The sequence below is a fragment of the Ceratotherium simum genome, chromosome 6 (genome assembly GCF_057802395.1).
Source record: "Ceratotherium simum simum isolate JZ-2026a chromosome 6, ASM5780239v1, whole genome shotgun sequence".
Classification (NCBI taxonomy): domain Eukaryota; kingdom Metazoa; phylum Chordata; class Mammalia; order Perissodactyla; family Rhinocerotidae; genus Ceratotherium; species Ceratotherium simum.
The window spans coordinates 64,125,319-64,151,664 of NC_141905.1; the positions used below are offsets into that span (position 1 = coordinate 64,125,319).

At 49.7% G+C, this 26,346-nt stretch overlaps 1 protein-coding gene across 1 annotated transcript in view; it reads right to left on the minus strand.

Annotated features, from left to right (window-relative positions):
• COL17A1 (collagen type XVII alpha 1 chain) overlaps window positions 1–26,346 on the minus strand; it is a 53,050-nt gene that overhangs the window by 21,347 nt on the left and 5,357 nt on the right. The window contains exons 2-24 of the mRNA XM_087432553.1: window positions 26,113–26,175; window positions 23,582–23,626; window positions 22,424–22,528; window positions 20,134–20,265; window positions 18,053–18,100; window positions 17,090–17,125; window positions 15,912–15,959; window positions 14,368–14,511; window positions 12,673–12,831; window positions 11,989–12,060; window positions 10,551–10,622; window positions 9,688–9,756; window positions 8,179–8,343; window positions 7,710–7,790; window positions 6,537–6,581; window positions 5,360–5,560; window positions 4,154–4,369; window positions 3,805–3,834; window positions 3,402–3,428; window positions 1,943–1,969; window positions 1,780–1,842; window positions 910–1,014; window positions 37–99 (exon numbers count right to left, since the gene is read on the minus strand). Of these exons, the coding sequence (XP_087288679.1) occupies window positions 37–99; window positions 910–1,014; window positions 1,780–1,842; window positions 1,943–1,969; window positions 3,402–3,428; window positions 3,805–3,834; window positions 4,154–4,369; window positions 5,360–5,560; window positions 6,537–6,581; window positions 7,710–7,790; window positions 8,179–8,343; window positions 9,688–9,756; window positions 10,551–10,622; window positions 11,989–12,060; window positions 12,673–12,831; window positions 14,368–14,511; window positions 15,912–15,959; window positions 17,090–17,125; window positions 18,053–18,100; window positions 20,134–20,265; window positions 22,424–22,528; window positions 23,582–23,626; window positions 26,113–26,164 (2,005 nt within the window). The 5' untranslated portion in view covers window positions 26,165–26,175. The remainder of the gene's footprint in view (window positions 1–36; window positions 100–909; window positions 1,015–1,779; window positions 1,843–1,942; window positions 1,970–3,401; window positions 3,429–3,804; window positions 3,835–4,153; window positions 4,370–5,359; window positions 5,561–6,536; window positions 6,582–7,709; window positions 7,791–8,178; window positions 8,344–9,687; window positions 9,757–10,550; window positions 10,623–11,988; window positions 12,061–12,672; window positions 12,832–14,367; window positions 14,512–15,911; window positions 15,960–17,089; window positions 17,126–18,052; window positions 18,101–20,133; window positions 20,266–22,423; window positions 22,529–23,581; window positions 23,627–26,112; window positions 26,176–26,346) is intronic.

Here is a 26,346-nt window from a genome sequence, read left to right on the forward strand (position 1 = left end):
CATCCTGGACGTGGCAAACTTGGGCACTTGACTTACCTTTGGGACCCACAGAACCTGGGACACCAGGTGGGCCCTGAATACCAGGGTCACCAGCAGCTCCTGGGGAGAAATGAGCATCTGAGAGCAGCCCCCTAGTTTGGTTGCCCGCCCAGCCCAGTGGTATCATGGTATCATACGTGTGTGTGTGTGGAAGGGACACTTCCCACCCTGCTGGTGGTCCCTGATCCATTTGGTGCCTCTGTGAGGCCACGAGTCAGCAAACACCTTCAATTTCTACCCCAGAGCCCTTATATTCCATGAAGTCTGACACCCAGTAGGCACTCAATAAATATTTGTTGCCTGGCTGAGCAATATTTTTAAGAGAAAGTGAAGTTAAAAATAAAGGTTCTTGCTCAGGATCTTTTGGCATTGAGAGAATTTCTGGTGTCTGTGCTTGGTTTCTCCTGATGAAAGCAGACTCATAGTTAAGCATCTAATTGCAAAATCTTCCCAGCGTCCTCCAGGACGAGGCCTGTGTCTGGGGCTTTCTGTTCCTCCTTCCCTGCCTGGTTCCAGCCACAAGAGGCTCGAGGGCCTGTACCCCACACTGCCTTCCGTCAGGCCCTGCCCTGCCCGGAGCTCCCCGCTCTGCCCTGATTCCTCCCCCCACACTAGGGAAGACCTTTTATCTCTGTGACCGCATTCTCAGTGGATTCCGAGCACTGCGGGGTTCTTAGCCCCAGGCCTGAACCTGCAGCCCTGCCCAGGCCCCCTCATTAGCCCACTGTCTCCACAGGGCCCAGCACAGACACGGGCTCCTGGCTCAAGGCAGGTGCTCAGCACATGCTAGTGAAAGAAGGGGGGAGGGAGAAAGATGTAAGAAGGAAGCACGATGTAGCTACCCCTCCTGGTGAAGGAATCTCCCCTTACCTCTGTCCCCTTTCTCTCCAAATCCAGGAGGCCCTGGTTCACCGCGAGGTCCCATGGGGCCTTCTCGCCCTCTCTGGCCCATGGGTCCCTCCATGCCGGGCTCTCCTAAAGACAGGAATGGCCACCTCAGAGTTAGGACTCTGTGCCGCGGGAGCCTCCGCGCTGGTCTCTCTGCTTCTCCCCTGCCCCCTGTAGCCCAGGCTCAACCCAGAAGCCAGAGCCATGCTTTGAAAATGCAAGAGCATCATGTCCCACCTCTGCCTCAAACCTGCACGTGGCTTCTCAGCTTACTGGGAGTGAAAGGGGAAGTCCTCACAAGGGCCTCCGAGGCCCACATGGCCGGCCTCGCCCACTGCCCCTCCCGCTGGACTCTCTGCATCCCTGTGGGCTCTAGCTGAGGCCTCCACCTCTCCCTCACTCTTCCCCTCCTCCTCCTCCTCGCTGCTCCTTGACTGGCAGACACATCCTTGCCCCGGGCCTGTGGCTGCTCCCTCTGCCTGGAATGTGCCCCCCAGATCTCCTTATGCCGGGATCCCTCACCATCTTCAAGTCTTTGCTCAAATGGCACCTTCTCAGGGAGGCCTTCCTGGATGGCCCTATTTAAAATCACCCCCTCGGCACTCCCACTGCCCTGCCAGGCTCCATCTTGCCTATTTCACGAACCACCTCCTGCCCTGCATGAACCTCACTTATCTATCACGTCTATTGTCTTTCTCCTCCGCCCAAATGTAAGCAGGGATTTCTCTGTCTTGTTCACTGAAGTCTCCCCAGCACCTAAAACAGGGCCTGGCACACAGCAGGCACTTAATAAACGTTTACTGAATGAGTGAATGAATCAGGGAATGAGTGAATAGAAAAAGCGGTTCTTACCCACGCTGCCTTTTTGTCCCTTTGGGCCTTGTAGACCTGGGTGGCCCAAGGGCCCAGGGATACCTGTGGATACACAAGAATTTCTCAGCCCTGTTTTTCTCCCAGAACTGGGAGCCGGGACCGAGAGCCCGCAATCCCAGCCCCGCCATCAGAGGTTACACACCTGGAGTCCCAGGGAGCCCTCGATCTCCTGCGGGAACAGAGAAAAGAGAGATGTCAGCCGGAGAACTCGGGCCAATTACCTAAAGGAGCCCCTGATGGAGTTCAGGTAGGAGTGCCAAATTTAGCAAATAAAGCCGCAGGATGCTCAGTTAAGTTTGAATTGCAGGTAAACATTGAATTAATTTCTCACTATAAGTATGTGCCCATGGAACATACTTGTTTATTTGCAATTCAGATTTAACTGGGGGTCCTGTATGGTGTGGCAACTCCGGGCTCCGGGGCTCCGGGACCATCGGTCCTCATCCCCAGCATGGTCAGGAGGGGTGTATGGCCTGTAGGCCGGAGCCTTGGGGAAGAGGGGCTGAGGCGGTGACCCAGGGTGTGTGCATGGGGACAGGGACTCCTGAAGAGAAGTGGAGGGCCACCAAATGGAAGAGCGCCAATTCCTGCACTGGGAGCTCTTTGGAAGGGAGGTGGAGCTGGGGAGAGAAGGTGACCCTGTCACTTTGACAGTGATTCTCAGAATGGACGGTGTACCCCTGGCTTCAGAACCACCTGGGGTGGTCAAGACTGCAGACTCCTAGCCCACCCACACCTCCTGAATCGGAGGCTCTGGGAGTGAGGCCCAGAATCTTCTGGCAATTCCATACACACTGAAGTTTGCAGACTCCACTCGGCGAGATCAACGGGCTCTGCTGTGGTCATTGGGACTGAAAACCTCTTCCTCCCATCCATGGGCCTGTCCCACTGATTGTCAAACCACTTTTCTGAGGGAACGTATCAACTTCCTACCACACATAAGTGTGTGCCACGCAAGTTAGCACGTGATTGTCCCCCAACTAAGACTGTGGGGCACCTTTTCCTTGGAGTATGTCCTGCCTCCCTGCTAGACTGCCCACCCCTTCAAGGCAGGTGGTGTTGCTCCTACTGGATTTCCCCCACAGGGGTCCTGACTGCTGGTCCCTTGGCTAAGACCCCCGAGAGCAGGCTGCTCCCCTGGAGTGGTGGTCCCTGACCTGGTTCAACAGAGTTAACCTGGTGGAGGGAGGTCCAGCACCCGAGCGTCTGATTCAGGAGCATCTGATTCCTGGCAGGACCCGGGAATCTGTATTTCTAGAAATCTCCGTGGGGGATGTGTAGCAGCAGGCCCTCAGACTGCCCTTTGGAGCCGGGCGGGCCATTGAGATGGGTCACCTCAGGGTCCTTGTTCTGGGAGTCCCTGGAGCCCCGAGAAGGGGCCAGGGACAGTGAGGCCCCAGAGATGTAGAGCCGTGTGCTGTCATGAAGCCCCCTACCCCCTAAACACCCGAGGGTCTGCAGACTGCCCCGCAGCTCACGGGTCCTTCCACAGAAGGGGGATGGCAGGGAGAGCGTGAGGCGGGTTTTCTGACACTTGCTGATTGCGTTAAACCATCAACCCTCACAAATATTTAAGGTAAAAATTTCTATGTTCTATTTACCTTTGGGGCCTTGACTTCCCATGTCACCTAAAATCAGAAAGATACGAAAACTGTGAGATGAGCTGAGAACCCAAGGGCCCTTCTCTCCTGGTATTTTAAGACCAGCTGACACTCCCTAAACTGCATTTCAAGGTGAGTTGGCATGTGGCGTGGGCCCCTTACGTCTCTGTTTGTGTCACTTGGGCACGTTGCTGGGCCTCTCTTACATGACACGTTAGGTCCCTTCCCATTCCAGGATGTTCCGACTACAAAGCCAATTCTCAACCCTCCCAACAGATGCCGTCAGATCTTCCCACTGCTCATCTTTCAATTTGGAAACAAGAAAAGTTTTCCAATCCACCCAGAAAACCCGCTCCAAGCGCAGGAAATGAGAGCAGGGAAAGGGCTCGATCCACCGCGATACCTTTAGGGCCAGGGCTTCCTCGGAGATTTCCTACAAGGGAAAGAAAACCCTGCGTTAGCTGCATATCTTCTGTGTCACACACCCACACACACGCGCGCGGTACAGTGGAAAGAAACTGAGGCTAGGACTAGCAGTCAGATTCTAAAGTGTGCTAGCTGGGTGATCTTGGGCAATTCTCTCCAGGTCTCAGTTTTCCCAGCAGTAAAATGGGCTCACACACTGATCCTCCCTCCCTCCCAGGGCCGTCAGAGGACTGAACAAGGAGAGAGTTTGAGAGTCCCCTGAACGAGGAGAGGCAAAGGAGTCAGTGACTGGAGCCAACTGGCCCTTTGCCCTGCCAGGCACTCACCGTTTTCTTGTTCTGTCATCAGCTTGTTCCACACAAATTTCCAGAGCTCCTCCTGACTCTGGCTGTCAAGCACAACTTTTCCCATGCCTGTTCTCATCTCAGGTGCAACAACCTTCTCTAGCTGAGCCTCACTGTTCGGCTGGACCACAATCCGCATCTGGCTGCTGCTTTTCTCTAGCTCGTCCACGCGCGCTTTCAGCTTCCTCACCTCCTCGGCTGAAACGGACACACGAGGCAGCGTCAGCCTGAAGGGCAGGAGCGGGTGCCTTCCAGGCACACACTCACTCCTCAAGGGAGCCTGAAACGGGGGCTCTGGGGTCTGTGGTGGCTTCTTCATGCTGCTGGGGACATTTTACTGGAATATTTACGCAGAGACAGTCTGTCGTGGCCGCCAGAGGGATAAGCTACTCAAAATCATCACAGAGCCTTAAAGAAACCTGCCCTGGGAGTCAGTCTTCTCATCTGAGATGGTGACAGAGGTGGCCCTCACTCTCCCCGAGAGCTGGTGTAGGAGCCAACAGAGCGTGGACAGCCAAGGGTATGTATCCAAAGAACACGAAAACACTAACTCGACAAGGTATCTGCACCGCGGTGTTCACTGCAGCATTATTTACTCAGTCATAAACAAGGTGCAGTCTTGCCGTTAGTGACAACATGGATGGACCTTGGCATTACGCTAAGTGAAATAAGTCAGATGGAGAAAGACAAATACCGTATAATTTCGCTCATGTGTGGAAGATTAAAACAAAACAAAACAAACGCATAGACACAGAGAACAGATTGGTGGTTACCAGAGGGGACGGGGGACGTTTGTATGGTGACAGACAGAAACTAGACTTTTGGTGGGGAACACAATGTGGTTTACACAGAGGTTGAAATATAATGATGTACACATGAAATTAAAATTGAAAAAAGGCTATGTAGAGGTATGGCCCGATTATTAAGGGCAGTCAAATGCTTAGCACAGACCGCTACAGGGACAGAGGGCCCTGGGCCGGCAATCAGGAGCTGCATTGGAATCCCAGCTCTGCCACTAAGCAGCTGGGCGACCTTGGCCCGGTGTCTCCCGGAGCCTCAGTTTCCTCATCTACAGTGACAGGGGTCTGCACCGATGATCTCAGGCCCCCGGGCCTCTGATACTTGGGACACATTCCTGCCCTTCTGAACGGGCGGTGGGGCCTGCTGCCCTGCCACGTCCCCACGTACCCAGAGCAATGAGGCCGAAGAGCAGCCCCAGGAGCAGCAGCCAGGTGAGCAGCAGGCCCAGCAGCCATTTCCACCAGCTGCAGCTGGAACCACAGGGGCACCAGGCTGGTGCCGCCCCCCACGGGCCCCCGCCACCGCCACCGCCGCCACCACGACCACCACCGCCGCCGCCGCCGCCATGGTGGTCGTAGCCATGGAAATCTGCGGAAGAGAAGGGAAGGGTAAGGTGAATGCAGGCGGCTCTTGCCCTCTTCCCTCCAAATCCTCCGGCTTTCGGTGACTTCCTGTGGGCCTGAGTGAGTGTGAGTGGGGGCCTTCAGGTTCCTGTGCAGCTCTGTGAAGAGTGGGGCTGGCTCCTGGAATGAACACAGGGTCGTGGCTGGTGAAGAGCAGAAATCTGACAATCCTGGGCCTGAGCTGTGTGACCCTGAGAAGGCCACTTAACCTCTCTGTTTCCTTTTTTATTAAGAGGTTCAAAGATTACCTACTTCACAGGATGATTGTTGAATGAAATGAGACAAGGCACGTGAAGTCATTATCAGAGGATGTAGCACACAGCACTAGGTTTAAACTCTCTATTAGGAATATTGATCTGCCACAACTTCCTGCATTTTATTTGGCCCAAATCTAAAGCATTCCCATCTGCACGTCTCAGGTCACATGGCTCTTTCTTTGTAATCCCCAAGTGCCTAGAATTACATTCAGCACTTAAGGGGTGGCCACGAAGCTTTTCTTTTTAGTGTCTAAAATGGGGTGATAACCTCTGATCTGCTTCTCTCAAAAAACTGTGGGAGCAAATTAGGAAAATATAAGGGGCTGGAGATGTGTGTGGTCTTAGTGTCACCTTGAAGCCGTGGGGGGTGGTTCTATAAGACACCAGAGTAGCCCCATTGTGTGACTCCTGCTGTGTTGGGAGACCCTGGACCTAAGGGCAGACAGTGCCTGCCCAGCAGGGACGGCGGGGCCTGTGGGCACCATCCCCTGAGCTAAGCTCCTTCTGCAGCCTGCCCCCTCCATTTCCCTCCCCTCCACCATGCTCCCTTTGAGCATTCAGGGGAGCTCTTTAGAGGTGGGGCTCCTGTGTGCACTGGCTCCAGGCTAGGGTGCTGTTCCCTGTTCATTCACCATAACCAGCCCTATCCGTCCCGTCCCTGCAGGACCCGCCGGTGTCACCCACCTGTGGAGGCGGCCTTGGCCTTTGTGGACACGGTCTTCACGTCTCCTGAAAGACAAACCCCAAGAACACAGGTGTTGACCTGAGCCTTTAAACTGCAGGAGCCCACAAGACAGCCCGTGCATGCATTGACTTGGGGCAGGGCTTGAGGTAAACGCGTCCCCCAGCCACCTCGCGGAACAGCAACGCACAGGAACATCCGTTAACTCAGTCCTCGCTGATCTGATGTTTGTAATCGTTACATTGATGAAGACATGGCTTGGCAGACAATTAATGGTGTGAAAAAGCATGGTGTTCATAACCCTCTTTCGACCTTGAGCTTTTAAAGCCCAAGACATTTTCAGAGTTCCACGGTAGGGGTGACGTTTGCATTCAAACAGTAAATGTGCTTGTGAGAAATGACTCTTGATTTCTTGGTTAAGGAAACACAGGTTCCTAACCTGGGGTGAGGGGAACCGAACGGCAAGGATGGGCTTGGAGGAGGGCTGTTCAGGAGTCCCTAATGCTATTTGACCATTGAGTGTTTGTGGCATGTGTGGAATTTTCTGGGAAAATTGTTTACAGCTTTCATCAGATTCTGAAAAGGGTCTTTTGGCTCCACAGCCCCACCTCCAGCCCTAAAATGTAGGGAACTGCTAACTTAGAAGATTTAGAGTCAGGCCTTGTGACACTGGAACTAATTTCATTTGCATTTATCTCAAAATGTTCTATGACTTAACTTTTCCCTTCCTTTACGGACCTCCCTGAAATCAGTGATTTGGAGAGATTCTACAGGACCCAGAGCATGTGGAGAAATGCAGTTATCCAAGAGAGAATCCAGATATTTGGGAAGAAAAAAAATAAAGCTAGCAGGTGCTTTGCAAAGCATTTTCTATTAGTTCTGAAAATTATGGGAGGATGAGTGAGAAAAAATGCCTCTGCGGGCTTCAGAAAGGCCACGGGAGGCGTGTGCTTCCATCATTGCACACATGAATCAACCGGGGGCTTGTTAGAGTGTAGCCTCTGACTCAGCACGTCCGGGCTAGGCCCGGGAGTCTGCATGTCTGACACGCTCCCAGGTGTTACTGATGCTGCTGGTCCAGGAACCACACTTTAAGTAGCTAGGTCTCAGAAGACAAATAAATGACATAAGGATTGGCTGAGGTCAGAGTGGACGGTGATCAGATTTGCCCTTACCATTAGCTTCTGAGATTAGGTAGGTGTCAGCAGTGTAGGCAGCTTGCTTTTCCTTTTTTAGAGTGTCCTCTGAAAAAGAAGCTGTGCACACAACCCATGATAATCTGGAATATTCTTTCCCCACTCCCCCAACCCTGCCCCATACCCTCTCCTGCTTGTGGAGGTAGGATAAGGTAAATTAGCCTGGTAGGAAGACGGTCCAGCTTTCCTGGGGTTAGTCCCCCCATCTGTACCTATGGTTAGGAGACTTCTATTCCCCAAAAACCCCTCTGGGAGCTCTTTGCTGGAATTTTCCTGCCTTGTCTGCATTCAGGGCAGACCCTGGGACACCCTATTCAGCAGGCATTTTTCATTTGAATGGGACGACTGTGGTTTCATTATTAAAACATGTCAAACCACCCTGCTAGGACACTCGGTCTCCTATACTGTCTGCCTTTCTTCTGGACCTGAGTCATGTGGGCCCACATACTTGCAGAGATGCTGGCGGGAGAGGCAGTGAAGACCTTCCCGCTGTCCTTGGTCATGATCAGCAGCTCCATCTCCTTCTTGGGAGCAGGCACATTGTCTTTCTCCAGGATCAGGAATTTACAGTCCTTGTGCAAGAGCTCATCATTCTGGACACTTGTGGTGCCGGCTGGAAAGAAGTGGGCGAGGAGGAAGGAAAAGGTGCCAGGAGGAGGGAGAGGGAAGAAATAGCCAGAAGAGGAAGGAGAAGGAAGAGAAGGAGGGCAGAGGAAAAAGAGAGATTAGTCCAAGGGTCTCCTGATCTTGCTGGCAGTGGTTACGAAGAAGCATCTTGGGGACCAGAGACGCCCTCCTCTGCCTGGCTGGGCCTGGCCATCAGCAGGTTGGGCCAATGTCAGAAGCACTGGGCAGCTGGCCTGTGGGGCTGCCTCCCCACCCAGAAGTTATAGGGTCTTTAGTGAATGGACAAAAGTCCCCTTGTCAGCAGGCCCTACTTTTTTTTTTTAATTGTTTTATGAGGAAGACCAGCCCTGAGCTAACATCCTATGTCATTCCTCCTCTTTTTGCTGAAGAAGACTGGCCCTGGGCTAACATCCGTGCTCATCTTTGTCTACTTTATATGGGACGCCACCACAGCACGGCATGACAAGCGGTGTGTCGGTGCGCGCCCGGGATCTGAACCTGCGAACCCCGGGCTGCCGAAGCAGAGCATACACACTTAACCACTGCGCCACGGGGCGGCCCCCAGCAGGCCCTTCTTTAATTAACTTGTTGGGTTCATTTCTACCCTTCAGGTCTCAAGTGTTAGCATCTTGGGGGGCTTTCCCTGACCACCCCATCTAACACACAGCCACACCTGTCTCGACCCCCTCACTATTTCTTTCCTTCAAATACATGTCATTTTCTGTAATTATCTTGTGCACTTGTCTGCTTGTTTGTTATCTGCCTCCTCTGCTGGAAATGTCAGCCTGGTGCAGTCAGGCATCTAGCCTGCTTATTTATGTCTGCACTCTGGGCCCTCAGAACAGTGTCTGTCTCACACATAGCAGGTGCTCAGTCAATATTTTTTGAATGAGTGAATCGTTGAATGGAGGGAAACACACGAGGATCAGAGCAAAGGAGGAAATAGCCCTCAATGTGCTGTGAGCCCAAGTTGATAAAGATGCTACAGAGAGTAGGGAGGGTGTGGCAGCTTCTGACGGGCTCCCTGGCCCTTGCGATGGGTAACATGTAACAGGAGCAGGCCAGGGGCTTTTAGACAAGAGTGGGGGCTGGGTTGTAAGTGCCTGACCCCAGGCAGGCGTGGAGGGTGGAGCTTCCTGCCCGCCTTGGGCAGCAAGGTCAAGGTAAGGTCGGGGGCATGCTCATCTGTGCTCACTCGTGGCAACAACCGAGAGGCCCTTGGGGTGAGTCGTGTTTGTGGACCTCAGACCACCAGTGGGTTATATCCTCTCCTCCCATATGCCACGTGTCACCGCAGAGCGGTTCTCCCAGCCTGTCCCACAGCACTCACCAGCAGAGGTGGACACGCCAGTGCTCACAGCGGCAGGGCTCTGGGCCATGTTTTTCTTCACACCATACACTGCAAGAGAGGAACCACTGAGCGAGTGAGGTCAGTGTGGGAGGGTGGCCCACGTACCTTAGAAGCAGCCTGACCAGCCCTGGCAGACAGCCAGCCTCCCCAGGTGAGAGGAAGACAATAATAATGAATAATGATAAGGAATGAATAATAATGGGTAATGAAATCAACTCTTTCCAGCCATAGGGGCAGCAATGAGAGTTTAGATGGTACTTTCTTTAGTATAATCCTCATCCTTCTAGGACTGTTCCAAAGGCCACCTCCTCCATGAAGTCCTCCTAGATCCTCCCACATCTCCTTCCCTTCTGAACTCCTACAGCCCTAACACCTGCCCTGCACAACGTGATTCATGTCTTACAGGATCCTCCAACTGTTTCATGTGTATTAGACTTTCTATTCCAACTAAACAGCAAGCAAGTGAGGGCAAAGGCTGAGCCTCATGCCTCTTCTGTACCCCTCTGCCAAGTTTGCACAGAGAGTGTACCATGCAATTAGCCAGACGATTGATTTCCAGTGACAGTGGGCTGTTGGGGCCACTGGTGAGACATGGGGATATACAGGTGACACCCCGTACCACAGGCTCCCCTGCTGTTTCACTCATGTCTGAGCCAGCAAATGATCGAGGTTGGCATCTCTAGGTTGAGGAGTAGGGGACTGTTTCTTTGGTGGCAAAGGTCAACTGATTTTTAGGGACATTTTGGTCCCTCTAATTCAGTTGCTGAAAAGGAATCTTGTGAATTGTAGCTGCAAAGAAGCGTTACTCCCCTGCCCCTAAGCTCCAAACTGTGGCTACGGACCTGTGGAGGTGGTGGCCGTGCTGTGGGACAGGGCTGATGAGCTGGGGGCCAGATTGTTCTGCATGCCAAACACTGTGAAAGGAATTGAGGACAGGTGAGCGCAGGTGCATAGAGGAGGCCCCTCAGCTTAAAGAAGCCCCCTAGGAGCCCCCCAAACCACTTCCATGATAAATGCCTTTGTATATGACAGAGATTCCCAAACTTTCTCAGTTCGCACATTCTAAGTGACACAGTAATTTTTTTTACGCCCGACCTCCCCACCCCAGGCCAAAAGTTACTGATCGTTCCATTTATTGAGTAGTTGGGTCCACACAACTTAATAGCAGTAGTTCGCACAGGGTCTGACGGATGTTGCTGTATCCCTCGAAATTTTAAAATATCCCAGGGGCTCCCCGTTCCCTGCAGCACCCTGGGGTGCCTTTGTGCACAGGGTGGGAACTGTGAGCATGGGATACAGACACAACGGGGGTCGGGAGGTACTGATTTGACAAACTCTTGGTTTTCCCTTTAACTCTCTTTCTCTTGATTCAAACACATAAAACTCCCCTCGCCCCCATTATGATTTCAGAGGCTGGTTGGTTGTCATTAACAATGTGCAGAAGCTCATTCCTACCTGGTTAACAGCTTCTCTTATTCCCTCCCATATAGTATTTGGGGCAGAAGATCATGGATCCAATATCAGCCCCCCTTCCTCAGTCAGGACTTTGCAAAGGCAAAAAAACTGAGGCATGAACCTGCTGTCTTCTTGGTTTGGTGGGACTCTAGTCAATTGGAGGTGGTGAAAACCAGAATGCTGAATTTGCACTTGCAGACCTACCAGCCAAGTCAATCAAGAAAGCCCACATCATTATATTCATTAGTCACGACAGCACAGGGAGAAGGCAGATTTCTTTTAAAAAAGATGTGGGCTGAAAACTTATTTATATATAGGCTATTATGATGTATGTATTCTGTATGTACATAGAATAAATATTTTCTTTGCATTGGAAGCTAGCAGGAACATTACTTGAGCTCCCAATGAACTGCTATATTTATAAAAAGATCTGAGATAAGATCCTTCTAAATTAATGCTTTTCACCTGGAATGTCCCGGGCTATGCCTCACTTAGCTCCTTTACTTCCACTTCTCCACCTCTCCCAGAAAATAAAGGACCAGCACAGAATGAGCACATAGGATGCGATCTCTGGCCCCCTCCCCCTAGAACTTTCCCTCAGGGCCGAGCAGTCTCTATGACCGAGGGCAGGCTCTGCGCTTTCTAAGCATCCCCTTGGCTGCTGCTTCTGTGCTGCCTGCCTGTGCATGCAGGAAAGTCCTCACACTCTTGGGCAGAAAGGACATCTTCTCTAGAAACCATTCCGTTTTCCTCGCCAGGAGAGAGCATCCCTATTTTTTCAAGCAGACCACCTGGAAAAGGTGACTCAAGCTGGCGAGCACTGACCTGAGGAGCTGGTGCTGAGCCCGGGGTGCAGAGTGGAAGCGCAGGACGCCATGTTATTGGGAACTCCAAAGACTGCAGAGGAGGAGGAAGGCTGGTAAGAGGGATGTCCAGCCCAGAACAGGGCTAAAGACGCACTGGGAGAAATGCCAGCGTTGCATTTTTATATTGTGTTACATTTTCGTTTTTAGAGAAAACTTTAGGCTCTTGCCTTGCAGCATAGAACCAAACATTAGTCTATGGTGAACCTTGAGTTATAGCCAAGGGGCGGACGTAGGTCGGTCACGCCTTGAGTGGACATTTGTTTCTACCAAAGCCCCTCTTGTTAGTGACCGTTTTACAGAGAAGGCACTGGAAGCCCAGAGAAGTTAAATGACTTGCTCAAGGTCACACAGTTAATCCACGTGGAGTGAAACTAGGTTCCTTGCATCTGTTTCATGCTCTTTCCCATTACATTTTTTCTGATACACGGTGCTGTATAGTCTTTTCTGTAGGGGACCCACCAAAAGAAACACCTTAGGGATTGAATTGGACTGAAGTTCCAGTGGAAAAATCTTGGGACTCTTGGCCACAGAAAACCCCTTTAGGAAGCTTTGGGGATGGCAAATACAGGAGAGGTCATTCAGCTCCAGGTAAATGTGTGGAGGGTTCAAGAAGGGGAGGGGATGTGCGCCTTGAGTCACGTACCCGATCCTGCAGAATAGGCATTGGTGTTGAGGAGGGACGAGCTCTGGGCTGTCACATTGTTGTGATAGGTCCCCATGGAGGACCCCGCCGGCAAGGTGGAGGACCACACGTGGGAGGGAAGGTTGGCATCCAGGATGGTTGTGTCATAGGTGCCGGACACTGGAAACAGACACAGGCACGCACACGCCCCAGTGAGAGATAAATCAGCACCCTGTGCTGGGGTAATCCAGTGGGCTCAGTTTGCTGGGACTTTCCTGGTTTAGCCCTGAAGGTCCCACATCCTGGAAACTCCCTCAGTCTGGGGCAAACCAGGGCAGTTGGTCATCCCACTTCCATCTGAAACCTTGGAGCTGCTCTGAAAACTTGATCTCTTGGATTAGAAATTCTTGCTGTTTCTTGGTGAAATTTGAAGTAGGTAAATTTTGCTCTGGGATCTGCCCATTTCTCCTTCTAAGCCCCTCTCCCCACCTCCTGGTGTGCTGTTCCCACCAATGGGGTCTCACTCTCTATCTGTTGCTGACTCTACCTTCAAAGATGCCAGGAAGCAGCGAATGAGGCCCCTGCAGCGAGTACCTTACAGTAGAATTCTAGGCATATAGCCAACGCAGGTAGGGAGGCCCTTGATTCCAAGGCCACACTGCACGGATGGCAGCCTTCTCTGGTTAAACCCTCCTTAAACATTCCTATGTGCCAGCCAGAGCCAACGGGCACTCTGCCCCCATGAGGCGGTTTTGGTGCTTCTTCAAAAATGAAGGCAATTCTGCCTATTTATTATATGAGAGGGAGCTAGCCACGCAGGTCATAAAGTGCCCTGAAGTTTTGGTTTTATTTATTTATTTATTTTAAAGATTTTATTTATTTATTTTTCCCCCAAAGCCCCAGTAGATAGTTGTATGTCATAGCTGCACATCCTTCTAGTTGCTGTATGTGGGACGCAGCCTCAGCATGGCCGGAGAAGCGGTGCGTCGGTGCGCGCCCGGGATCCGAACCCGGGCCGCCAGCAGCGGAGCACGCGCACTTAACTGCTAAGCCACCGGGCCGGCCCAAGGTTTTGGTTTTATATTAAAAAACAAAAGGAAGATCACACTCTCCAGGTTTTTTTTCAGTGGTGAATGACAAGAAATCTTCGCATCATAGCAGAACTGGCTTCTTTCCTTATCGCCCTCCAATGATCTGCTCATTCACCTTTCTGCCTCCCACAGAATCTACTTGACTACCATCTCTAGGTTATCTGTCTGGCTTCCCCCAGAGGCCTTCACCTCCACGAGGGCAGTGGCTGTGTCTGTCTTGTTCATTGCCTTTCCTCAGTGCCTGCTGCTTGGCATAGAGGAGGCGTGTAATCAATATTCACTGAATGAATGAATGAATGAATGAATGAAAATACTACAACTTTGCCCAACAGTCTTCATTTGGGGAACTTGGCCAACACGTTCCCAGGAGATGTCAAGAATTTCCTGGGAGAGAATCTCTAGGATATAGAGCCAGACTGCAGCCAGCACATGGGATGGTTGACCAGACTGGAGTCAGAAGAGCGCAGCCCACATTTTCACTCCGCAAGAAGAGCAAATGCTCAGTGCTTTGTGAAGTCCCTGCCACAGACCGACAGGCCTGCCAGGGTATGGTTGAATTCCTGCGCCAGGGCAAATCTGCCACCTTGTTCCGTTCCTCCATGACAGCCCAGGCTGCGGGGCTTACCTGACTGGGAGCTCGCCGTCACTGTTTTGGTCTCCACAGTGGCTTTCTTGGGGATGGGGAGGGTGTTGGAGGAATTCCGGGTGGGGCTCACGCTTGCTGATCGGCTCCCCTTGAGCAAACGCTTAACCTCATCCAATTCTGTCCCTGTAATAGAATCCCCCAATTTTCCATTAGGCCCCGGATTCTTTCCTGAGTCCAACTGCAGCGGGAGGAACATTTAAGGCTTCTGAATACTGGGAGGATGGCATCCGCTTCACAGGCTGTGACATTTTTGGTTAGCCTTATAATTTTTGCATTTTGTCAATTTATAGCACTTATCAACCTGGCACTTTGTAATGTTAATGGCCTCATAAATACAGTGCCTCTACAAGGAGGTCAAAGTCCTGGGCAGATATTCCTAATTAGACCTCATCACACACCACAGGGATGATTCTGTGCTGCAAGACCCTGTCGTCCTGGATGGGGGGAGGATCTACACCCCGGGGCAGTTAGAGAACCAGACCCCTCGAAACGAGTGGTTCAACAGTGGTCTCATCCCCTGCACAGGACGCCTCGGGAGTCGGGTCCCTGACCTTGTATGCTCTGGAGTGTCAAAAGGGATCTGTGACCCATAACCCCTAAATATTATGCTGCTTTCATGTGAGTTAATTTCATGTCTGTCTGGCTGACATTATTTGTAACAAGGTGATCTAGTGGAGCAAGCTCCCTGTGCTTCTCAACGTGGCAGACAGGAAAGGAGGGAGGCATCGTGATGGGCAGAGCGTAAGAGGAGACAGACAGATTCACAGACAACACGAGCTGGAAGACCATCCAGGCACCCCCACCCCTGAAAGCTCCATCCTTTGGGCTCAGCCCTTCCCAAGCCTGGAGGGACTCAGGTGAGACAGCGTCAGGCCTGGAGTCAGACCCCATGACTCTAGGCATTGGTCTCTTCGGGTGAGCCCCATGAGGCTGAGCCGCCTCATGCAGCATTTTCTCTTCCTACTCTTTGTACTTGGCTCCTGCCCTAAAAGTCGGGCTCATTTCACAATGTCAAATAACCCCTAACAAGAACTAAAGGAGTCTAACGTAATCAGTGGCCAGAGACTGGGGAATCTCTGCATTTGAGATCAAGTTCAAACTCTCACACTCCACTTCTGACCCTTCTTTGAGCTTAGCTATCCTGTTGTGTCCCCTCCTACTCCTGTTCCTTCAGCCGCACTGAATGCTCCTCCAACTTCTCATCTTACGTCGGATCGGCTGAGTGAACCCATCCACCCTTCAGTCCCTTCAAGCGACACTACCCCAGGGAGCCTCTCCTGGTTGGCTGGTTTACTGTCTCCCCACTAGTCTGTGAGCCTAAGCAGGGACTGTGACTTACTCAGCTCCTTACCCCCGGCTCCTAGCCCAGAGTCTGACTCCCAAAAGGCCCTTAGAGACGTTTTATGATTGAGTGAAGGTACACACAGGTGCGCACACACACACGTGCACACATACACACACACACAGAGCGGTAGCCCAGGATTCCTGGATTCTTTCTTTTCAAGAGGACAGTAACCACTTACATCGGGTGGATGGGGATGCGCTCTGCAGTCGAACCCGGATCTCGCTCTCTGTACAAGAGAAGAGACGGAGAGGCTGTGAATGAAGGAGCGTGGATCATAGTGCCTGACACTGAGCTCTGAGCAGCCGATATATCTTTGGCCTGCTCTGAGATCTCTGTGTCCTGGGAACAGGAAACCTAAGTGTGCCAAGAATGAATGCTGCTTCAAAGGAGAGATCCTCTCCCCACACCCCGACCTACCTCCTGCACACCTCCCAGCCACCTGGAGACGTTCTGATGAAATCCCAGGCTGAGCTGGGAGGCTCCATTGTCATCAGCAACGACCAACCCCTTTTCCGTTGCCCTTTCCAATTGCTTGAACCAAGCTGCTCTCCTGCCTCCAGGGTCTCTCAGGCATTAGTGAGAGAATTCTGAAACCTATGGTGTTTACTTAGCCATTTTGGCCTCTTCAGGGCAGGAAGTTTGTGGTTTAACATTATTAGTTAGCTTCAGGGGGAACATTGGCATCCTTCAACTATCAGCTTAAAGCTGTGGCTGGTTGGTATGTTCCTAACTTTCAAGTTCCTGATGCAATGAGGCCCCTGGGAAGTCTAGACTGGTCGTTGAGAACTCGCAGAGCCTCTGAGGAATTCTGCCTTCAGCACAGCCCTGACACATGCTCCTCGCCACTTTCACCAGATTTATCAAGGGCAGCTTTCCCCAGGACCACATGTCCCTCCTAGAGCCTTATCCATGGGCAGATGCGGAGAGTGCAGAACTGTCATGGAGCCCTTTGTCCCCTGGAATAATTTGAAAAAGAAGGGCCTTTTCTCAGTTCTGATGCATAAAGGCAATTACAGTGCATCTTGTTCAAGTCAAGCGGGAGACTAGAAGTGAAACCAGATGTGGCGGCAGCATCTTCAGAGAATCCAGAGCAGACCAAACTACTCCCCAGGTCCTTACCGTGTGTCTTCACCCCTGCCTCCACATGCTTGTTAGATCACTGTCTAAATCTACCCTTCTCATCCTGGTAGAGCCAGCAAAAGATTCCCAGGATGCTGTAAACTCCTTGAGGGCAGAAACTATGCCTTATTCATTCTTCTGTACTCCTCACATTTCCTAACTCAAGGCCGGACACACGTCAGATGCTCAGGAAATACTTTTTGAATGAACTGAACTGGACCTAGTGACAGAGCTCACCTCGTGTTTGGCTCCTCCCTCTGGTTGAAGAAGATGCTGAGAAACAAAGAAAAGTAATCTTAGGCACATAGAATAGGTGGCATGCTAAATATTTTTGACATAGAGGTAGATCTATTTGGGTGGGTGGAAGAAGTTGTTTTCCTAGTGCGTTTATATCCAGATAGGAGACTTTATGGCTGGTGGATGCTTAATCAATGACGACCACATAGCCGAAGGGCAGAGAAAGTTTTGCAAGGCCCCAGTGCATTTAGGGTGTTAAGTTAGCTAAATGAATGTTAAGTCAGCTCACACTTAGAGTGTTAAGTTAATAAGTAAATCGTTTGGGAGCACGATCCATTTGGACTGGCTGACTATACTGATCAAATATGTATCAAAAGACTGCTAAATCTTCCCTTTAGGTTTTTGTTATAGAATTCCTTGGTTTTCCCACTGTAAGCAAATAAATAAAGTTATAATCACTGTACAATCAATGATTATATCATCAATTCATATGCACAGTGAGAATCCAAGAATATGGACCAAAGACTTATGGCCAAGTGAAGATATAGCCTAGCTAGAGTTTCACTTGGCATAAAACATGCCCCTCTGAAGTTGGCTGTGGTGGAGGTGCTGGGATGTTTGGCGCTTGTGGGTTCTAACCCCTGTTCCTCTTTGCTGGGAGGTCTCTGTGCTTCCTGTGGAAGGAAAAACCCTACTATTGTTGCTTGGCCTTAGGGCTTATCTGTCCAAGCTTGAGCGTTGTATGAATAGCTTGCTATTTCGGTAATGTCACTAGCACAGGTTTATGGCAGCACGTTAACGTGGCTGACAGTCCCTTAAGGTGCTTCAGGATAAGGAGCAAGGGAAAAACAGGTCAGCGGGGGTCAAACTCCTTTAGAAAAATCCATTTAACTCATGATGTTCACTCCTCCCTCCTCGCTAGGCAATTTGATCATTTCTTCAGAAAATAGGGAAAGGACATACCAAATTCCTTCCGAGGGTACTCCGGAGAAGAGTTGCCACTGGAGCTCCCTGGAGAGGGGATAAAACACTCAGTACAAATGGCTGCTTAAGCCCAAAGGGCTTCTGAGAGGGCGGGTTGTGCGGGTTGCTCCTCTCTGAACTGCACAGCCTGGGTGTCCAGGACGAAGCGATGTGCTCTTCAGCAGGCTCATGATTTAAACACCACGCACCTACTGGATGTGGTTGTGGCGCTCCGCCCTGCCACTGATCTACTTCTGTGGGTCAGGGTTTGAACAAAGGAAAGCAGAAGGTTTTCATTTCTTTTTTTTTTTTTTCCACTTCGCTGACTGCATTTGCCCTGTACCAGTGCTGGTGCAGGTGACCTGTCCCTGGTCAAATAAATGTGCTGTCAGCATCGGGGTGTCTCTGTGAAGCTCGTCTCAATTGTGGACCCTGTGAAAATGAAGGTACCAGCCCCCATGCAGGCCTGACATCAGAAAGCAGTGTGGTGACACAATCCACCTGGCCTGGCTTTTGGGCTCCTCGATACCCCCTGGCAGCTCTGGGTCTTAAATCATTTACTGGGGTTCCCATCCCTTAATCCTGCTCTCCATCACTAGAACCCACCTCCGTTCATTATTGGACCCATTTGTCACATGGCTTGTCTGTTTTTTGCTGAAGTTGCTTCTGCGATCACCAGGAACTCCAGTAACCTTAGGAGCAGAACCCAGATGTCTTCCTCTCGCCTACTCCTCCTTGACTCTGAGCACTGTCTTGAGGTGACTTCAGTGATGCTGCCTGTTCCTGGTCTCCCCACCCCTCAAAGACTCTTCCTCCTCTCTGTGAATTCTGGCTCTTCTTTTTCCTTCTTCCCCCAACTTTATCCTCCTTTGCTCCCTTCTGCTTTTGTACTCTCTTCCTTGGCCCACTCCTTCAGTTTTCCAACTTCCACTAACATCTCTTTGTAAATGACTCCAAACTGAGGATCTGGCCCTACTTCTTCCCCAAGCTCAAGTCCTGGGCATCCCGCTGCCTACTTGGTACCCTCACCTGAAAGCTATACCAGTGGCTCTGCTTCAGGATGAAATAACTGAACTCATCCACGTGGAGGCCTCCACCTGGCCTTCTCCTGTTTCAGTCATTGGCACCACCATGAACCCAACCAGTGGAAATCTCAGTGGAATTGCTGACTCCTTTTTCTCCCTTTCCCCCAACATTTAAGCAATTGTCAAACCTGTCAGTTCCACCTTTGCAATATCTTTCGCCTCCTGATCCTCCTTTCCTCTCCCACTGCTACCACCCTAGTCCCTGCCAAGTCTTCTTTTCCCTGGACTATTGAGCACCTTCTAACTGGCCACAGTGTTCAGCCTCCTTCCTCTCTGTTCTTTCTGCACATGGCTTCCGGAGTTCAGGTCCTAGACCTCAAATACAATCAACTCTTTTACTCAAAAATCTCTGCGGCTTCTCACTGTGTGCAGAAGAAAGTCCAAACATCATAGTCTATCACCGAATCTGAGTCTCTCAATCTCTCTTGACATAAGTACCATGCTGCTTACTACCTAAGCCCTGACTATCCTGCCTGTCTCTGCTTGTGCTGCTTCTCTTGCAGCCTGGAGTGCCCCATCTTTCTATGGGGTATAAAATCTTACACATCACAAAGGCCCAGATCAGATGCCACCTCCCCTATAGACGCTTCCCTGAAGACTCAGCTGGAAATGATAATCCCCTTCTACTTTGCATTATAGTTTTTATTTGTCATCTTAACTTGTCTATTAGACTATAGGCTCCTTGCAGACAAGATCCATGTCTGATTCATTTAAGCATCCATCCAGGCATTCTGCACAGTGTTAAACACATGGCAAATATTTGATAAAATACCAGTTGAAAAAGTGACTGAATGGATGAATGAATGAATGAAAGAATGAATGAGTGAAGGGGTAGGTAAATCAATGAAGTCTCCAAGTAACATGAGTCCCTAAATGAAGGAAGAGGGGAAAGAAAGGTGAGGGGGCAGACCCAGGTGAACACTTAAATCTTTAAAGGGTGAGAGAAGTTACTTGGGGAGGAGAGTAGTTCTCTTCTCAAGTCTGTGAGACTGATACCTTCGTAGGTTCCATGGCGGGTGATGTAAGTTTTCCTTTCAAAGGTTGAGCCTGGTGAGTTGGGCAGCGTGGAGGCAGGTGAATGAGCCCTCCTGTAACTGGATGTGGAGGCATTGCCTCGTGTGCTTCCGCCTACAAGTGGAGAAAAGCGGAAATTCTCAGAGCACTTTGGCAGATTGACATCCAGTTGCATTAAGTGCACTCAGGCTGCTCATAACGGAAGAGCGCCCTCTGGAGGGGCCAGAGGACATCAGCAGGGCATGACAGGAGAAGTTCACCCCACATTCCCATGGCTGCTCAGAAATGGGAGGCGATATTACTGCCACTCCCCTTCCCAAGCTGACCCCTGGAAGGCAGGGAGGTCCTTTCCGTTCATGGCAACAGTGCATGGAAATGGAGAGGCTTCAGCAGGGCTTTCCTGAGGACCTGGCATTTAGTCGCAGATCCCTGCTGGATAGACTAGAACATAATCCATATGGAAGCGTCCTCAGTAGGTAGGGGCAGGCGCCTCTCTTGGTCAACCGGGCTGTTTGTATGTCTTGGGTCTCCTTTTTTAGTATCGCTCCAAGATTTTTGAAGTGGCTTCAGGGGTTATGTGTGTGGGTTTGTTCGTTTGTTTCCTTTGCTTTGTTTTGTTTTGTTTTGTTTCAGCTTGAAAGCTACCATGAAAGAGTGTTTCTTTCTTTTTTTTTTTTTGTGAGGAAGATCAGCCCTGAGCTAACATCTGTGCTAATCCTCCTCTTTTTGCTGGGGAAGACTGGCTCCGAGCTAACATCTATTGCCAATCCTCCTCCTTTTTTTCCCCAAAGCCCCAGTAGATAGTTGTATGTCATAGTTGCACATCCTTCTAGTTGCTGTATGTGGGACGCGGCCACAGCATGCTGGAGAAGCGGTGCATCGGTGCGCGCCCGGGATCCAAACTGGGCCTCCAGTAGCGGAGCGTGTGCACTTAACCGCTAAGCCACGGGGCCGGCCCTGAAAGGGTGTTTCATTGGGAACAATGGGCCTGGCTTGGATGCTTGCCGGAGAACTCGCGGTGTCAGATCCCGTGTCACCAGATTCCCTCAGCACTGTAACCCAATCCTTAAGTTTCTTTTGTTGTTGTTAATTCAAATTGTAAACCCTCAGAGTGCACACCCTTCTCTGAAAGAGATAGCTTAAGGAGAGTGATTCAGTGGGAAAGGAGCTACCTTCCCGTGAAGCCTTATGAAACTGGCAAAGAGTTAGCCATTGATGATTAAACAGCCTGTAACTATGGGGGATCAGAAGAGGCCCCCACCACCACTAACTAACCAAAGGAGTTTGTGATGGGAGGCCTGCCCCCAGAACAGGCCATCACCATAGAGATCTCTGATGTCTGAGTGGGTCTGTGCTAAACTCATTCTTAGTTCTGGTTACTCTTTATAAAATACATTTACATTTGTAAAGAAAATCTCCATTTGTAAAGGTATCTTTTCCCTGTACCAGGAAGAAGGGAGGGATGGCCTTACCTAGAAACTTATCAGAATGGAAAATGAAGACTTAAATCTGCATGATAAACTTACCCATTGTTAACTGTGCTCTTTAGGTAGTATGCTATCTGACTCCCTCTAGGTTCCTATAGGTAATATCCCCCTGGAGCCTGGGTCGCCATGGTAATGGGTGTTTGAGCTATTTTTTCAGGAACTGAACCCCTTGTCCACTTCATGCTGGATTGAGACCACCAACCCATCAACTGGGCCCTTTTGACAGCAAGAGGTTGGAACTCCACCCTCAGGGCATGCTAATGCCGCCATTCTGTGAACAGGTGTCCCACAAAGTGGCATGAAGGCTGACTACGCTTGCGCAGATCATCAATTACCTCATCTCTCCTCACCTCCAATCATTTCAGACCACCTTGCCCCTTCCCATAAACACCCCTGAGTCCCTATTTTCGGGGAGGTGGATTTGACACTTGTTCTCCCATTTTTCCTCACTTGGCTGCCTTGTGATTAAACTCTCTCTCTCTGCAATCTCGTCATCTCTGTGATTGGCTTTCTGGGCGGTGGGCAAAAGTGGACCCAGTGCGATAACACTTAATTAACTATTGTTATTTATATTAGGTACTTAATGAAAATTGATCCCATTTGAAGTAGGCTTCAAACGTGGATGATTTGAAAGTCTCACTTTCGTTGGCTTGTGTGTCTATTACACAGCTCTTTGGGGCATTTGGAACAATGAGGAACAGTTGTCATCATCCCTCTCCCTGCAGGACTTTCTCTCTCCCCATCTGTCTGCTCTCCCTCTATGCCTCCCACCAGCAGGCACTTACTTGAGTTTATGTAGCCGCTGCTGCCATGCATCAGGCTCTGCTTCTCCAGCCGGCTCCCTCCACCAAGAGAGCCCGTTTTAGCATAGCCATTGCTGGTTCCCCCTTCTGCAGAAACAAGGAGCAGGTGACAATTTACCAGTGGAGTCAGCCCAGAGGGTCCCCTCATCTCCTTGGAAGCCTTCTCTGGCTTTCCACCCAAGACGCTCTTGGTTTGGGGTCCCTGTCCCACCTGCACTGCCTGGTGCAAGCTGCCAAGCTCTCGTTTTGTTTATTTTTGATACAAATGTCAAGAGCAAATATTCTACCTGATTTAAAAGGAAAGTCTTCTGGGTGGAGCATAGTAAATTGCTTATTAGGGAAACTTAAATATTAGAAAAGATAGCTGAATGAGGAGAAGTTCCTTGAGGCCAGGCCTTGTGTTGGGCTTGCTCTTTTCAAAGGCCTGGTCAGTGGCCCAGATGTGGCAGCCTCTAGGAGGGCTGGAGGGATGAGTGACAGCTCTGTGCTGCTAGTGTTCCACCAGCAGCCTGTCATGCTCCAACCTCACCTGCTAATGGGTGGGCTCTCCCACCCTCAATCCACACCACCATCCCTCCCCACCCCTGCCCCACCACTGTGAGCCAGGCTTCCTGGGAGGTGCAGGGGTAGCTTTAGAGTTCAGATCTTGATTACAGAATCCACTAAACCTAAGGCCCTCCCCAGAAGACAAGTGGATTCAAACAGAAGCTTGACTGCTGGTTCCTTCCTCCCACCCCATGCTCTGGTTGGAAGACTTCCGATATTTTAGTGTCCAGATCAGGTAAATCTACAGAGACAGAAGGTAGATTTGTGGTTTTCAGGGGCTGAGGAGAGAAGAGGGAGAATGTGGAGTGACTGCTAACGGTCATGAGGTTTCTTTTTAGGGTGATGGAAATGTTCTAAAATAAGATTGTTGCAATGGCTGCACAACTTGGTAAGTATACTAACAACCATTGAATTATACACTTCAAACTGGTGGATTTTGTGGTATATTAATTAATGTCAATACAGCCGTTAAACATAAGATTTCAGATGTTTTGGATTTGCTCAACTGGAGAGTGAGCACCTATGGGAAAGGTTACACGTGGAGACCTTCACACATGACTTACTGAGAAGAAAGATCATGACATGGTCACTTACTTGGTGGTAAGGATGTAAGTCTTGTAGTTACTGTTTCCGTGATAACTAGAAAAAGACAATGAAAAGATGAGATATGTAATGCACTGAAATCTCTATGTTTTGGCCAGGTCTAAAATCTTTCACAGGCTCAGCATATTAAATTAGGTTCAACATAGATTTTTATGTACTTGTATTTTAAGGTATGTGATCTGACCCACTGTACACAAAAATCTGTGCAATAACAATGGGGTTTAATGTACCTGGAAAATAAGTTTATATGCCTTTGCAACCAAAAGTAGTTAGTTACCCACTTATTTGGAAGATGACTTGTCTTGGCATCAATGTCTCTCATTTAACAATTAGATTTAGTCCAGGCCTGGATTTGCCTTTGAAGGAGGACCAGGCCCTCAAATCACTCTCAAGTGTCTCAAGTCACATTCTTTCTCTGTACTGCCCCTTCCAAATGGCCACCCAGTCCATCTGGGGCCAATGCATCAGCCTGGCTGATTTCACTGTGAAGTGGATAATTTCCTTGTACTTCTTTATGAATTGGTGGTTGTCTCAAGGACGTCATAATTCATTCTAAAATCTCCAGGGCCATTCCTGAGTGTGAGGAGGTGGGAAGGAAGCGGGGGGGGGTCACTGAGTCACGTTTGGTGCTTGGTGAAATCAAGGATAGGTGAACATCAAAGACAGACTTGAAGAACCCCCCAGTCCCTTTGCCTCCCCAAATTGAGTTTCTCTAGACTCCAAATGATGGTGAGTCTATGGAGGTAATAAAAGCTTCCAGTGATTTTTAAACACCAGTTGGAAGAAAGACCTTTTGCCTCCCTGAATCACTGTCTCCCCTGCAGCAGCAGGGGGAGATGGGTAAAGATTCCTAAATCTATAGCCGGGCCAGATTTGTGCTCTGACCATGTCTATTACCACTACCTCCCTCTGTGGCAGACATAAAGAAGCACCTATCGGGGCCGGCCCCGTGGCTTAGCGGTTAAGTGTGCGCGCTCCGCTGCTGGCGGCCTGGGTTCGGATCCCGGGCGCGCACGGACGCACCGCTTCTCTGGCCATGCTGAGGCCGCGTCCCACATACAGCAACTAGAAGGATGTGCAACTATGACATACAACTATCTACTGGGGCTTTGGGGAGAAAAAGGGAAAAAAAGGAGAAGGATTGGCAATAGATGTTAGCTCAGGGCCGGTCTTCCTCAGCAAAAAGAGGAGAATTAGCATGGATGTTAGCTCAGGGCTGATCTTCCTCACACACACACACACACACACACACAAAAGAAGTACCTATCTAGCTGACGTCACTGGTCTTTAAATGCTTCTCGTGTGTGTGCGCACATGCCCAGGTGTATGTGTATGTACGGTATGCGTGCACACGTGCCTGTAGGTACTGGTGGTAAAAGGATAAGAGGATGGAAGAGGATGGTATGGATCATTTTGTGCCACTTTAAGCCGTGCTGCTGGCAGCTGCTCCATCCCACACCAGGCTTACTGCTGCCGCCTTGCCCCTCCCTCTTCACACTGCATTTTCCTAATGAGTTTGGTTGTCCTAGCAGCAACATGGGGTTATGAATGTAGCAGAAACAGCATTCCACGCATACAATGAAATGGTTTTTCAGACTAAAATGGCAGCTTGATTTGAATAATAGTCCTTGAGCTTTCATTAAACCTCTCATTGTATGGACATTTGGGATTCTTTGACACATAAAAATAAATTATTTCTTAACCTAAATTTCCGAGTCTGTGGTGCTAGAATTTTTTTATTGGAGATATATGAAAGTCACAGGATAAGTGAAAGAGTTAGAGCTGCTAAGGGGACAGTTTAAATGTCTCTGAATTTATCATTTGGGCAGTTTCACAAAGGAAATGTGACTGTTTTCAATTTTCAGTGTGGATGGCACCAGTGTCATTTTAACTTTGCCCCTGCCATAAGTGGGATATTATTCTTTTGGATTTCTGCTGTTCTGTATCCCTAAAAAGGGAAATGGTTAAATAAACCAAGGCAAATTCATTCAGCAGAAAATTACGCAGCCATTAAAAATGCTGGTTATGGGCCGGCTCCGTGGCTTAGCGGTTAAGTGCGCGCGCTCTGATGCTGGCGGCCCGGGTTCGGATCCCGGGCGCACCCCGAGGCACCACTTCTCCGTCCAATGCGAGGCCGAGTCCCACATACAGCAACTAGAAGGATGTGAACCTATGACATACAACTATCTACTGGGGCTTTGGGAGGAAAAAAATGAATAAATAAAATCTTTAAAAAAAAAAAAATGCTGGTTATGAAAACTATACATTGAAATGGCAATTTTCATCTTTGAAGAAAAAGCAGAACACATTTTGATTACAAGTATGTTAAAACAAAAATCAACAAAAGGCATCTTATTGGAAGGAATAGTGTATTTAGGAATACATTTTGAACAATACAGTGAAAAAAAGCAAAAAAGAAAAAACTAAAAAAAAATGATACAGTTGTGGTGGAATTAAGAATGAATTATTTACAGTTTCCAAATTTTTTACTACTTTTATAATGATATAGATCATGTTCTTACATCTTTCAGTGACTTCAGTGCCATCTCTTGTGTTTTTCTTGGTTATATCCATACCATAGCCACCTGCGGAAAAAGCCAGAAACCATAAACAGCCATGCCTCTCACCATCACTTAGTAAGTGTAGGTCTCTACTACTCAAGCTGAGAACCAAAAACTTGATTCCTAGAACTCAAAGTATAATTCTTTCTTGTGCAGAGTTTTTATGAGTCACTCCCACTTCTTGTATCGGTTATA